At 37.6% G+C, this 14,915-nt stretch overlaps 1 protein-coding gene across 2 annotated transcripts in view; it reads left to right on the top strand.

Annotated features, from left to right (window-relative positions):
* The window catches only part of SGMS2 (sphingomyelin synthase 2), a 36,044-nt gene extending 21,291 nt beyond the window's left edge, over positions 1-14,753 (top strand). For both annotated transcript variants that reach the window (XM_058803541.1, XM_058803542.1), the window contains exons 2-6: positions 4,343-4,977; positions 5,706-5,823; positions 7,548-7,701; positions 11,307-11,473; positions 12,454-14,753. In XM_058803541.1, coding sequence (XP_058659524.1) covers positions 4,523-4,977; positions 5,706-5,823; positions 7,548-7,701; positions 11,307-11,473; positions 12,454-12,657 — 1,098 coding nt within the window. In that variant the 5' untranslated portion in view covers positions 4,343-4,522 and the 3' untranslated portion in view covers positions 12,658-14,753. The remainder of the gene's footprint in view (positions 1-4,342; positions 4,978-5,705; positions 5,824-7,547; positions 7,702-11,306; positions 11,474-12,453) is intronic.
* The last annotated feature ends 162 nt before the right edge of the window (positions 14,754-14,915 follow it).

A 14,915-nucleotide genomic window follows, 5' to 3' on the forward strand; every position in this document is an offset into this window, starting at 1 on the left:
GGTATATTAGTAATCCTAAATGAGGGACTTAGAAATCCCCCTCTCAGGGTACAGGGAGTAACTGCTCTGTTTCTACTGCTGCAAATAACTGCATATGATGTAAATAGTTAATTATTTTTTTTAATAAAAAAGCTAACATTTCTCCAAGTGATAATGTGATGATAATGAACGGTACTTCTGTAATCCAGCTTTGTTTTATTTGCAATTCTTTAGCATCACAGCAGTTGTCTTCTGGAGGTTTTGGGTGGTGTTGGGCTTGTTTTTTCTTCCTGCCAGCAGCCTGCATGCTGTGAGATGTACATATAGCCTAGAGGAATGGATAGTGAGGTCTGGAATGCTTTCAAAAATCAAAATTAAGGAGAAACCCCTAAAAGGAAGTTTTTATTCATTGCTGTGTAGATGACAGTGGTAACCTGGCTTTTTTTAGTTCTAGTTCCATAGGTAGTCCTAAAAATTTAACTGATCAAAATACAAGCTAGCAAAAAAATTGTCTGCCAGTAACTGTGTGATACAGATAAGTTACTTCAAATTGTACTTTGTTTGCACACCCCTTTTCTTCAGTTACCAAATACAGCTGTATCAAATATTTGATTGATTACCAACCTTAACAAAAAGCTTTAAAGTAGTACTATCAGAAGTCTTTTCCATTTTGTATATGAAAGTATAGCTTCTCTTAATGTCAGAATAGATCAGTCTCACAGTTTTGGATATTCTTGTTCAAGTAGTGTTTAAACAGCAGGTTAAGAACTGCTTATTTGAAAACCCTGTGCAAATTGTGACTATTCAGTCCTTCATAAATTATAGAAATTAAAATATTTTGAGAAATGTGCAAGTTCCAATTCTGGATGAGAAATACCGTTTGGGAGCTAACTTTATGTGAAAATGACCTTTAGATGAAAATTGGATGACTAACAAGCTAAATAAAACTCTGTTATTCTTAAGTTCTAGCATAAAGAGCCAAATGCAGACATGCTTTCTGGTGCTTGTCTCAAAGCTGTGCCCCCCATCAACTATTTCTTTCAAATGACAGTCAAATGGGGATGCAGAGAGCTAAGGGCTGCTATTTGCATGGGAGCAGGTAGGAGCTCATCATAAAATATTAGGACACTTCCTCCTTTAGCATCTTGTTAATTCTAAAGATTTTCTTTGAAATATGTTGTTACTTGAGGCAGTTATGATTTTTGCTGTAAAGCTGCTGCTTAAGAAACTCTGCTTCTTGATAAGGTAACATTCATTTTTAGAAGGTATAGAAGCGGTTTCAAAAGGAAAACTTTCCTAAAACTTGGAGTTACCCTTTATAGGAATTTTATTTTTCCTTTTGGGTTACTTGGCCAGTTATTAGTGAGTTTGAGACTTCCCCAGTAGTTGCTCCCTATTTTAGAGCAATTTAGTATGCTTTTCAGACCTAGGTGTTGGCAGGATGGCCAGGTATAAGCATTGCTGCCTGGCTGCTGAAGGCCTTCTACTAGGCAGTTTGTGGGCATCTTCTGGTTTTGATATTGGGAAGTTTTGGATTTGACAAAAAAATCAAATGGATATTTTATCGAAAGGATTGTAAGGACAATGTGAAGCTAAAAGGAACCACTTTGGGTGGTGAATTATATTTGAATTGGGGACAGGAACTTGGCAGAAGAGCCTGTGCCTTTCTGGGGAGTTCCTTTTACAGCCAGTAGCACAGGATGATTGGACTGGTGGTGCTCTGTATCTCTCACTTCTCTGGCCAGTCAGATTGGCAGCAAGGGACTGAGAGACTTTTGTCTTTTTCATCAATAGAGTTGCTAATTTCTTTTAGAATATGGAAGAAAGAGATTGAAAAGGTACTATAAAGGGAAGCACTTACCTTCTTACACATCACTCATCTGATGATATATAGTACCTTTAATTATCAATGTAAACAAACTTTTGGCTGCACTATGCACTCTGCTTGAAATAATCTTGATGAGCCATCAGAAGTGGTAGATCAATATGCCTTACAATCCATTTAAAAGTACCAGGAAGGAACACAACTTTCTCCTGCAAGCTGTAGCTATAATTGTTTTGCTTAATAAGTTAATATGAGAACACAAGCGCTACTTGACTTTTTAAGTTCTTATGTTATTGTTCATCTGTACTTCAGATACTCTTTGATCTTTAAGGCTTGGATCACATTAAACATCTGAAAGTAAAATCTTTCACTTATGGCACTAGGCACTCTAGGTTAGGTATTTGTGGAGAACAGAAATAACTAAGGTAGCTTGCTCTCAGTTAATGCATAATTCTAATAATGTTTCAACTGCACAGGATGTAAAATTTGCCAGGTTTTGCTGAGTGCTGCCTCAGTGGCTGCTATATGTGACATAATGGTGAGAAGTGGGGTCTTGACTTAATAGATGAATGTTAGGTAGATGCATTCCAAACCCTAAGCAATTTGGTTCAGTTTTTCTCTACTGTCACTAATGTGTTCTGTCATATGCTTAACTTTAGTGGTAGACAGAAGGAATAGAAGAGTGTGTGTGTTAAGAAAAAGACTTGTGAAAGCTTAAATACTATTCTGGTGTAGTTTTGAGCAAGTCTCTTGCTTTCGTAGATGCTCTAAATAGGTATTTTTAGTTGTAGGAAGCATCAGAAGTTGTTGTCTGGCTGATCTTTTCTTGGAGATACAGAGATCACAATATGACTGGTAAGAGGGAGAAAAAGCATCAAAAATCACCACTTGTTTTCTTGGGTGTCTATTGTTTGTATGTGTTGTGTATGGATAGTTATACACTTGCTGATCAGGAATTTAGGGAAGGTCAACCAATGACAGTGGATTTCAGAAAATCTGCTAGGGCATAAATTTAGATACGTTTCTCAGCTATTTCTGTCTTCAGTTTTATTTGTATGAACCTCATATTTGGGATCTGAACTTTTACTACTTCTCTTTTTCAGTGGTTGGAGCAGCAGCCAGGAAATCAGTGAGATTTAAGTGCTGACCATGTTAAATGTCTTCTCTGTTTGGTGGGATGAGGCTGGAAGGACCAAAACACCATCACTTGACTTTCCAGGCTCTTTTTGGTTTAGATTGTCCTGTAAGCAGGTGACATGTTCTTAAGCAGGTCCTGTGGTGTACGGTTAGGGAGACTGGCAGGTCCAGCTGCCATCATGGTGAATTAATTGCACACAAAGCATGGCAAACTGGCAGCCTGCAGTTGGCATGCAGACACTTGAGGGGGTAGCAGTGCTGAACTTCTCTTGCAGGAACCACTAAAATAGGAAAGAATCACAATTTACTGGTAGATGGGGAGCAATTCGTACATGGTAATACTATTTTTGTCATAGGAACTGAACAGAGTAAGAAAAATAGGTACATCACAGCTATGGTGAGTAAATGATTTCATAGAACTTCAGAGATGGGGAAATGGCCTTTATTTTTACTAGTGAGATATGTTTGCTAGAGATGAATTTCATTCTTTGCTCCTTGTAGAAAAACTTGTTATAAAACATGTGCACGTACCTGTTTAGGTTGCAAAACTTTTATGAATTAGCAAATGCAGCCTGAAATAAATCCTGAGTAATAATGACTTTCTATTTGTTCCTGTTTAAAAACCTTCTAAATAGATTTGTTTTTAAAGTAGCTAAAGGACAAACACAGGTTCATTTGTCATCTGCTGTTTGTGTAGTGTACCATAACTAAGAATCAAATCCAGGGATATATTTCTCAGTTATCTGAAATTTCAGACATTTAGTGGATATTACAATGGCTATATAAATGCATTTTTGACTTGATGGAATACTCATTTAGATCTAATGAAATTTAATGGAGCTATCCATTGAGTAGATTTTCTAGATGAATCTAAATTAATTTATGCCCTACAAAATTGAATTCTGTAGTACCCTAGTACCCTTCTGTTTTTTTTTCCCATCACCTGAACTGACAAGATTTGTCTGATCTATGTGGACAACCCATATTAAGATCTGTAGCAACTGTATGGTCAAAATCAGGATATTTTGTATGGAATATCTCTAAGCAGTAAAATTCAATGTTGCTGTGAATATGGAGCAAATTTGGATGTTGCTCCAAATACGAATTAATTTTGATAACTGATAAAGCAAGTGATGTCATGATCATTAAGGTCTGTGGGTCTTGTCCTTTTAAAAAAAATCCAAGCCTAAGTTGTTACTAGTTCTTAAACTGATATGAGAGATTTATCAAGTAGGAGTTGGCTTGAATTATTTCAGTAATTTGCCTTTTGACTGTGTTTCTAAGTAGACTTGGATGGAATTGAAATACTTAAAAATGCCTGTTCTGAGAATATTTTGTTCACTGTCACATTACTAGTTATGAAGACTCTCAGTATCTGTTTTGGGTTTGTTTTTTTTGCAGATTATTCAGCTCTGGAAGAAATATTTGTCTTCACAAATTCCTTTGAAAGCACAATGGATGCATTTTAGAGTTCTACAGAAGTCATCTAGGAACAAGAACATTGGACTTTGAGGAATAACAGAGTTCAGAGAGCCCAGAAATTGGTCACTAATAAAGCCTCTTTGGCCATATAGCTTGGAAATGAATACCATTGAGACAGCAAAGCTTGAAGAGCACATGGAGGGTCAGCCAAATGAGACTTCTAATGGCTACTCACGACCTACTCTCTCAGTCAGTGAAGAGAACAAAAATGGCACTAGCAAACCAAAGGGCTTGTCTAATGGCTTGCGAAAAACAGCAAAGAAGTATCCTGATTACATCCAGATTGCTATGCCTGCTGAATCGAGGAACAAATTCCCTCTGGAATGGTGGAAAACAGGCATTGCCTTTGTCTATGCTCTCTTCAACTTGATTTTAACAACTGTCATGATCACTGTGGTCCATGAGAGAGTACCTCCAAAGGAGCTAAGCCCTCCCTTGCCTGACAAATTTTTTGATTACATTGATCGCGTGAAATGGGCTTTTTCTGTATCAGAAATAAATGGAATGATACTACTTGGATTATGGATATTCCAGTGGTTGTTTCTTAGATACAAGTAAGTTAGCAATATTTTTTTTTCTCTGCTGTAGGTTTACATTGCTCATTTTGGGTAGAAGAAATCATACAGTGAAATCCTTAACAATATTGTGGAATAGGGCTGGCAGGAAAATAACAAAGGAATAGCTTGTTTGCAAAATGTTGTAGAGTGTCTATTCCAGATATGAAAATACAGGTTTTCTGATTATTGAATGTCTTTGAATTCTGAATTTCTGAGACCTGTGTTGTATTAGTCAAGTTAATTCTGAAACTGGGCTTTTCAAAGTGTGTTTACTGACCTGGGGATGCTTAAACTGGGGAAATCATGACTGTAAGAAAATCTTATTCAAATTTGAGGAAGAGCCCACTGTCCTCTTCAGCTAAATAGAAGTTTTCTCCTGTGTCTTCGCTAAACTACATCTATTTAAGTCGAGAATGGGGTTATAGTATGGGACTAAAAAGAAAATGCCATTGAATTGAGGAAAACTGCCTGGCCACACCTTTAAGTTAGACTGAGGCCATCTTAAATTGGTGAGAGTTTCACTCTGTAAGGAGCTAACAAGACTGAAAGCTGAAGAGGGATGTTTTAATGCTTGATTCAGCGGAGTTTGTGGTGAAGAGCTGGGGTGAAGCTGCTCTTTCATTCTATGAATTCAGCTATCTAATGTAGCTAAAGCTCCATAACTGTTGAATATCCTGCATGTCAACTTTGTACTCAATCTGTTTCCCCCCTTTCCTTACTTTCAGATCAATAGTGGGACGCAGGTTCTTTTTTATAATAGGAACTTTGTATCTGTACCGCTGTATTACCATGTACGTTACCACCTTACCTGTGCCTGGAATGCATTTTCAGTGTGCACCAAAGGTAAGAGTCTTTGCCTCTTGCTTCTTGCCTTAGTCTCTGCATTAGTCCTGATGGCTCCTTACATCAAATAGAAGATAATGTTTCAGGTATTAGTAAATAACACAAATTACTTTCAGTTGATGTCTTCAGAAACATAGGTAGTGATAAACCAAAACTTGTGTGATAACAGAGCCTCAAATTGTTGATGGAGTTGGCTGCTCCCTTTCAGAACATCTTAGGTTGAAATAGTGTTGCTACTAAATCAATCAACTTGCTTCTGAGGCTCAAGCTAATCACTCTTAATACTGTAGCAATATTTTTTCTTATATGGTAGGATACCCCAGGTCAACACTGTAATTCATAGCCTGATATGCAAGCTTTTGTTGCTGTATCCCTGCAAAACCCCACACTGTTACGTGCTTTGCCTAGTTTCTCACACTATTTGGTCAAGAGCTATTGCAATACCTGAACTCAGCTGCCTGTCTTGGTTTCCAACCTGCAGAATGTATAGGAATGTGACTTAAATTCAGCTGCATAAATGAACTGATACATACAGAAACATGGATGTACTAATAGTTTTACAAAAATATTTTAAGAATTTAATGACGCTGGAGTTAAATGGTGACATAAAGGAGTTGTTACTCCCACTTTAGGTTACTAATAAAAAGTTGTAGACTTAAAATTCCTTGGAACAAACTATTGTGTTAGCTGTACTGAAAAAATGTATTGCCAGTTTAGTGGGGGAATAAATTTGTCACCTCTTGTATAAGATTTCTAGTCTTGAGTTACAGCATCATGGCTGTTGTCTTGTACATTGAGACAACTTGGGGATATAGTGGATGAAATAATTCTCTTGCAAATCAGTGTCTTTTTGAAAATGCTTTATTTAACTGCCACTATTGTAAAGATTTAATGGTTTTGTTCTAGCAGCTCGGGGAATGACTATGTAATAGACTGTATTGAGGAGTATGAAGAGGTAATCAAAGGAAAATGCAAATGTCTCTGCTGAAAGTGCATTTTGCTAGCATGAAACCAGGATTAATTACTTGAACTCTGGAAAAACAGTTGATGATAATTTTTCTGGATTATTATTTTAATATATGAATAGTTTTCTGATTATGGAAAACAGTTACCCATTTTCTTGGGGTTTTTTTCTAGAATAATTTAAAACCGCTAGATAAAACTGCCTAGTATCTATAAGAAAACAAAAGCTGGTCCTAATACGTGCTTTAAAAATGTACATCCTCCAAATATGAGTTAAGTCCTGAATGACTTTGTAATTAAATCTAAAATGGAGCAAGTTTGAGGGTTTTACTTGGTAGTAACACTGGTCAACTCTGGACAGAATAACAGAATTTGTATGAAGGTTGTACCAGTTTTTAATGAGTTTCATTGATTATGTCAACTGCTGTGATGAGAGATCTGACCTTACAAATTTTTAATGTTTACCTTCTCAGTATATTCTGCATTTCATTCTCATACAATGCATATTTTAAAATAGCCTGGAAAAGTATAGATGAAATATAGATCGACTATAAATCAAAAGTATAGACCAAATGCTAGTGTTACCAAAATGATCTTTATCACCTGTCAACTGGGAAATGCATGCTTATTTAAGAATATGTGAAAGAAACCTGAAGAAAATTAAGATAATTTGTCCTTTTATCCCTGTCTCCCTGACTCCATATATGTTTGCGCAAGAAGTTTATTTGAGTCACTTACGATACTTCTTTCTGGTGTTCTAGTTGAATGGAGACTCTCAGGCAAAGGTTCAGAGAATCCTGCGACTGATTTCTGGTGGTGGTCTATCCATAACTGGATCCCACATCCTGTGTGGAGACTTCCTGTTTAGTGGACACACTGTAGTTTTAACGCTGGTCTATCTGTTCATCAAAGAGTGTAAGTGTTTGTATTTCAATGCACTTTCTTGTTCATGTTCATTGTACCAGCAAAACAAATGACAGAAGTACATGTGAAACTACTGCCCTCCAAAGGTTACTCATCAGTTGTACACAGCCTGTATTTATATGGGTTTGAAACACAAATTGAGTGGAAATGGAGCTGTGGCTGTAGTAAAATCATAAAATGGTTAAGGTTGGAAGGGACCACTGTAGGTTATCTAGCCCAACCTTTCTGCTCAAGCAGATTTCCGTAGAGCACACTGCACAGGATTGTGTCCAGACAGTTCTTGAATATTTCCAGCAAGGGAGACTTCACATCGATGAGGTTTCCTCTCACACTTCTCCAGTCTGAGCAGGCCTATTGTCCTCTGTTGTTCCTCATAAGAGAGGTGCTCCAGCTTCCGAATCATCCTCATAGCCCTCCACCGGACTTGCTCCACATCTGTCTTGTACTAGGGAGCCTGGAACTCCAGATGTGCCTCACTGGGCTGTGTTGAGGGTCAGGACTACCCCCATCAACCTGCTGGCAATGATCTTACTAATACACCCCAGGCTACTCTGCCCTTTTTGGCCATGAGGTTGCTGCTCGTGGGCAGCTTGGCCACCAGGACCCCCAGGTACTTCTCAGCAGAGCTGCTTTCCAGCAGGTTGGCCCCACCCTGTAGTGGTGCACCAGGTTCTTCTGTCCCAAGTGCAGGACCCTGAACTTGCCCTTGCTGAGTTTCAAAACGTTCTACCCATGCCCATCCCTCTGCTGTGTGAGATCTGAAGGGCAGCACAGCACCACTGCAGAGCTTTGTATTCTCAGCCAACTTGCTGAGGATGAACTCTATCCCTTCATCTAAGTTGTTGATGAGTAAGTTAAACAATACTGGGCCCGGTATGAACCTTTGGGTTGAGGTAGACTCTGCCACTGATTAAAAACCATCCAAGCCCTGCCATTCAGCCAGGTCAGTCCACCCTCACTAATTGTTCAGCCTTGCCTGTGAAGCTATCATGGGAGACAGTGTCAGAAGTCTTGCTTGAAGTTCACAGAGACATCCAGCTGTTTCCTGGAATCTATCCAGCCAGTTGTCCAGATTTTAAAGGTTATCAGGCTGGTTAAGCATGACTTCCCTATGGTGAATCCATGCTAACTACTCCTGACCACATGCTTAGTGATGGCCTCAAGGGTGAGCTGTTCCATCACTTTCCTAGGGATTGTGATAAGGCTGACTAAAAGTGTTATAGGCTTTAATTAAGGGCTAAATATAGCTAAACATGTCACCTCTATCTTTATGTAAGTGTTTATTACTTGATTAAAACAAGATAGCTTTTCGTCATTTGTTGACAGATGATTTAAATTTTGGATAAAGCATGCTGTAGTAATTGTGCACACTAGCTCTGTGCAGGTTAGCTGCAGGGGGTTGTAGGCTTGAGCACAGCGTCATTGCACAGTTACACTGCATCTAGAAAACAAGTTACTTTTCTCAGGTGTGCTATACATTAGTTACTGCAAGTGAAAAGTTAATTAATGATCTTTGGTTGTCTTGTGCTCGAGTCTCCTACTTAATGTTTCTTGTAGTTGATAAGAATTTGGCAGAAGATGCAGTTATGGTTTCTCCCTGAGCTTTACATTGCTGTGGGCAATGGGAGGAAAATTCTTCTGTGCTGCACTGAGAGCATCTATTGAAGTGTGAGAGAACTTAGCACTGACCTCTAAATCTAATATATGGTAAGCAGTGCTATCCTGGGAGTTTGGCCACTCAGGAATGTGTAGTGGGGAGTTCCCTTCTCAGTTCACATGTTTGGAGTTGGAGTCTTCCCTCCTATTGTTGTATCCCAAATTATGCAAATGCCAGCTTGGCTCATGGGAATGTGGAATTCTCATTGAAACAAAAATAAGACTAAGCAGCATTAGTTTGATGCCTTCCTTGTATTAAAATGTCGAGGGAACAAGGTGCTGCCATGCTGCATTCTGCCTTAAACAAAAAACACACTATAAAAGGGCCTCTTGCATGTGATAGACTCCAAATCACAGATTTGAGATGTTCTTTGAACAGTGGTTTAAGATGCTGATGATTCTTAGACCTAAGAATCATCATTGTTTTCCTTGTTTTTTCTGTTATGGTGTATTTTAATGCTACTCATGTGCTCAATTGTACCAGGAAAGATGAAGACAACCCAATATTTTCTGGGCTAGTTTCTCCTTTATATTATAAGGGATTGGTGCAATTTTATCATGCAAATTTTTGTAATAAGCTCTTTGACTGCTGCCTAATTGTTAGGCATATATTTCACTGAAATTGTGCTCTGTAAGTGAGAAATGCATAGCTTTCCTTTTTTTACCTCCCATATAACAATCAAAATGTCATCTGAACCAGGGCATAAGCCCTATAATTGCTCTGAATTAGAGGCTGCTTGTGGTGGTCTTTTTTGCTCTTCCAGTAACATGTCTTTGGTGTAAGATGCATTCTGAGGTTTTTATGTCTGGCTTAGTGGAGTTTTTGCTCTGTTCTTCTCTTCCTTCTGTACTCTGCCATTTTTTCACTTATTCTCTGCACAGCACGTTTTTCACCAGAATAGTTGTTCGTATTTTTAGCCTTGGTATGTCTGACTTTCTCAATGCTGTTTTCATCAACTTCTTGATATTACTTGGCTTCTCATCTTAAAAAAAAAATAAAATCAGTAGATGGAGATCTGTCCACAGGGTTTTGGGGAGAGTTAAGAGAATTTTTTTGACACTTGCAGTTGTTTTGCACAGGCCTCTCAGCGCCTACTGGGTAGGCTTGTTGAGATCAGTAACTTTTCTGCTGGTATTGTGTGAAAGTAAAGGCTGACCATTGCCCCATAAGACAAGCAGTGCCAAAACCTCCCACTGTGAGTGAAATGAAGCCAGTTTGCCTGTCAGAAGTTATGAATGATCATTGTGACACTCAGGGCATTTTTTCAATGGGCAAAGAAGTACAGGAGAACTTTTCCACTGATGTGGCTGAAATGCATTTTGAATAGCTTTGCTCCCATTTGTTAAATCTTTCATTTAAGGGTATAAATTCACATACTCTTCTATACAGTGTATTTTGTTTCATAGAACTGAGGCTTCATGCAAATTAATTAAAGCCTAATAATTAAAATGAGTGTCCTTCTGTTTAATTTGTGATCTCTGCTCAGGTTGTATCAGTTCTAGAGACTTGATTTTACTCAAATATAGACTGTGAAAAGAAAAGATTAATTACAATGAAGTTGAATAAGCAAAGTGTATGTTTTACCTCAATTTTGTCTCTTTCTCTGCACCCTAAATCCTAGAAATTATTTAACTGGAAAACTTAATTTGACTAGAAAATGGGTGGCAGTCTTGTCTAGCTAACCCATCTTGTGCTCACTTAAAAAAGTAAGAACACTGCAGTAAGTTTGTGTAATTCCTTATGTAGATTCATACCAATCAAAACAGGGGATCTGTACCAGTGTGATAGCAGGGGATCTGTACCAGTGCGATATGAGTTGTGTTTTCAAATTTAGCAGCCTTAAATGAATTTTCTTATCTTTCCCCCTTGCTTTTGTGGATTGTTAGAATAACAGATGACTTTTTGCTGTGTTTTTCCCCATCGTCTCCCTGTCTCACAGATTCACCACGTAATTTCTGGTGGTATCACTTGATCTGCTGGCTGATGAGTGCTGCTGGCATCATTTGTATCCTGGTTGCTCATGAGCACTATACCGTAGATGTCATCGTTGCCTACTATATCACCACACGGCTCTTCTGGTGGTACCACTCCATGGCTAATGAAAAGGTGAGTGGCCTTCACAATCCATGCGTAGCCTGCATTTGTTACAAATTGCCTGAAGGTTAAATCTTCTTAAATATTCTTTATCTCAGAATAAAAAGATGTTCCATATTGAAGTTTAATCAGAATGGGCAATGAGTTTCACTTCATTGTTATTGAAGTAAATAATATTAATTTGCCTTAAAAACATTTTTGAGCTTTTGAGGTTTTAATACTGTAATTGATGTATAGAATACCCCTTCTTTGTCTCAGCTTATGAATAAACAGTAGTTGAGTAATAAAATTTCTGCATAACTGAAGTTATCTAGATAGTCTCAAGCTGCATCAAGGGAAATATATGTTGGATATTAGGAAAAAGTTTTTCACACAAAGGGTGATAAAGTACTGGAATGGTCTGCCAGGAGAAGTGGTGGAGTCCCCATCCCTGGATGTGTTTAACACGAGACAGGATGTAGCACTCAGTGCCATGGTTTAGTTGAGGTGCTAGGGAACAGGTTGGACTTGATCGTCTTGAAGGTCTCTTTGAACCTTGTGATTCTGTGATTCCTACAATTCTAATGACAATTCTTGTGTAAATGTCGTTAAAGGTACACAGTTCAGAAGGTTGTTGCTGCTGTTGTTTCAACAACACTTTCAAGCAGAAGCATAGCTCTTAAGCCCATTTAGTCTAATTCTCAACTATGACTCATCAGTGGAAACATGTCATGCCTGAAAGCACTCATACTGAAAAGTCTCGAGTGCTTTGTTGCCCCAAATTTTCCACTGCAACAAAGCATCTCTTTGTGGTAAAGATGCTCAGTTTGTAGTATGCATTTGGACTCTAATGTCTGTCTCAATTCTGTGTTTTTAGGCTAAATACTCAGAGTCTTTGCAGAAATGCATGCACGTGCATTGCATTTTTGCTGTTGTCTTGACTCAGTGTAATAGATTTTAAGCTTTTAAACTGACAGTTGCCTTTTCCTTTTTGCATGCTTGTGCCAATACAGACTTTAAAGGTGTCTTCGCAGACGAATTTTCTCTCTCGAGCATGGTGGTATCCAATATTTTATTTCTTCGAGAAGAATGTGCAAGGCTCTGTTCCTTGCAGTTTTTCCTGGCCAATATCTTGGCCTCCCAGCTGCTTCAAATCTTCATGCAAAAAGTATTCGCGGGTTCAGAAGACAGGAGAGGACAATGAAAAATCTACCTGAAGAAAAGAAGGAAAGCATCTGCTGTTTTTTTTCATTTTAGATTTTTTTTTACCAAAACATTAATGCTGTAACCAAAGTTCTTAAGAAGACTGTAACTGAAGAAGTGGACCAAGCTTCTGTGCAATTGATGAAAAGACAATTGTAGACATATATATTGCATTTCAGATGTTTTCTTCTCATCTGGCTGTACAGACCTATTCTACTCTTCAGTGCTGATGAAAAGCACCACTGATGGGATTTTTTTTTAATTAAAGGAAAAAATGGAGCAGGATTGTGCTTTATTAATGAGATAGAGGTGCCAAAGACCACAGTAACACTTCCATTACTATCACTCATCTATCACTCATCCACAGAAGCACCCAAAAGTCTCCTCTTCAGAGCTCTGCAGTGCGTAAGGGCAAAAACATGCTAACATGTAAACGCACGATATTGGCATACTGAGGTGTATAAAAAAATAACACAATTGTGGGAAGTGGCTTGTTGCATTATTCTTGTAATGAAGGTAAGGCCTTTGTATGACTGGTACAGCTAGAAGCAAGTCTGGCTTTTTTACGCACTGTGGGTATGAATATCTTAGGACCCTAAAATACTACTTACCACTGTTAACTCCCATGTATTCTACTATATACCAATTTTTACATTTTTATTAGTAATTTTATATTTAAATAGTTGTTACCTGATGAATTTGCAAATTAGAAACAGCTGCTAGCTCAAGGAGCCTAAAATTTTATTTTTAGTAAGAGACAGTTTCAACATCTGAATCTTGAATTACAACTGGCCTTGTGTATATAGCTCTACAGTGCCTGTCAGTGTATATAGATGCAGATATACACAAAAGCACATACCTTAAACAAAATTACTTACTGGGAAGAGTAATCCTAGAGTTCTTGATGCAGGCAAAAGTTGTACAGCTCTCACCTGCTTGAGGAATGCAAGGCCAGGTCCAAAATGGGGCTACATTTAAAATAAACATTTTAATTTTAGTAGCAATCTCTTGCTGAAGCTATGTAGCAGGTTTTCTTGGGAGCCATAGTTCTCCAGTGAATTTCTGTCTTTTACCTCTTGACACATGTTTCTGTGACTTACTTTAAAAAAACAACCAAACAAAAAAGTGCTAAGATAAAATATCTACAACAGCAGCATTTCTTCAATTACAACATAATTTCATATTAAATGACACTGTGGTAGGCCTCAAAAATAGATTACCTTTTTTTCCCAGGGATACGGTCCAGCTAAAATGGCTATCTAAACAAGTTGGCTGAGAATGGGGGAAACTACCATGGGGTGAACATGTAACAAAACCACAGATTAACAGCTGCCTGTTTCTTGTTGGTTTGTTGTTTTGTATTGTTGTGAAAGCAAAGTAGAAAATTAGCACACCATGTTTAGCCATTTATATTCTGTATTAATTTCTGCAGTTAACTCAATATTATTTTCAGATACTCACTAAAACCTAATGAAAAGATAAAACTGCATTGTGTTGAGGTGATACTAATATAAATGAAATGCTGCATATTTTAAGAATGTCTTGAACTGAGTGATAAGTGTGAACACAATTTAAATAATGACAACTTTTTAAAAAGTCCAGAGTTAGTTATAAAATGAAATACAGAGTATTCAAATATAAAAATTTTCAGTTAAGGGGATCTTTTCTCTGAGTTGTACATGAGAATATTTTTGTGCATTTCAAATATTTTTGTGCATTATCAAAATAATACAATAAAAAGTGTTCCTTTCAATACATTTTTGGAAAAACTTAGTTAAGAAAGAAATTCTGCTGTGGTTTGGTTGTGTTATTTAAATGAGTTTAGCGGACTCTGATAATGTGCCCCTCAAGTTGTGTGTATATGGGCATACCTGTGCTTTCATTTGCTTGCTTCTAGCAGACCTTGAACAGCTACAAAGCCAGTATCAAAAAACTTTTGAAAATCCTTTTTCTCTGTGATACAAATGAATCTGTTCAACACCAGTCAGTATATCTCCCGAGATACTTGTTATATCAGTACTACTTCATAGATCATCATTTTTAAAGCTAAAATCTAAGCTTTGTGATACCTTAAATATGGTCATGTTAATCCACTTGTAGTAATGCTATCTTTTAGGAGTTATGAAAGGATTTCTTTGATAGTCACTGTGCCTTGAAAATAGCATGATGAAAAGCATTACCTAAGGAGCTTAGAGTGGTTTTCATCTGTTGGCTGAAAAATAAATACTTTGACAGTGGGTTTTCTGTAATAGATCTGCGCAGTAGGCTTTCT

Source organism: Ammospiza caudacuta, chromosome 4, assembly GCF_027887145.1.
Source record: "Ammospiza caudacuta isolate bAmmCau1 chromosome 4, bAmmCau1.pri, whole genome shotgun sequence".
Lineage (NCBI taxonomy): Eukaryota > Metazoa > Chordata > Aves > Passeriformes > Passerellidae > Ammospiza > Ammospiza caudacuta.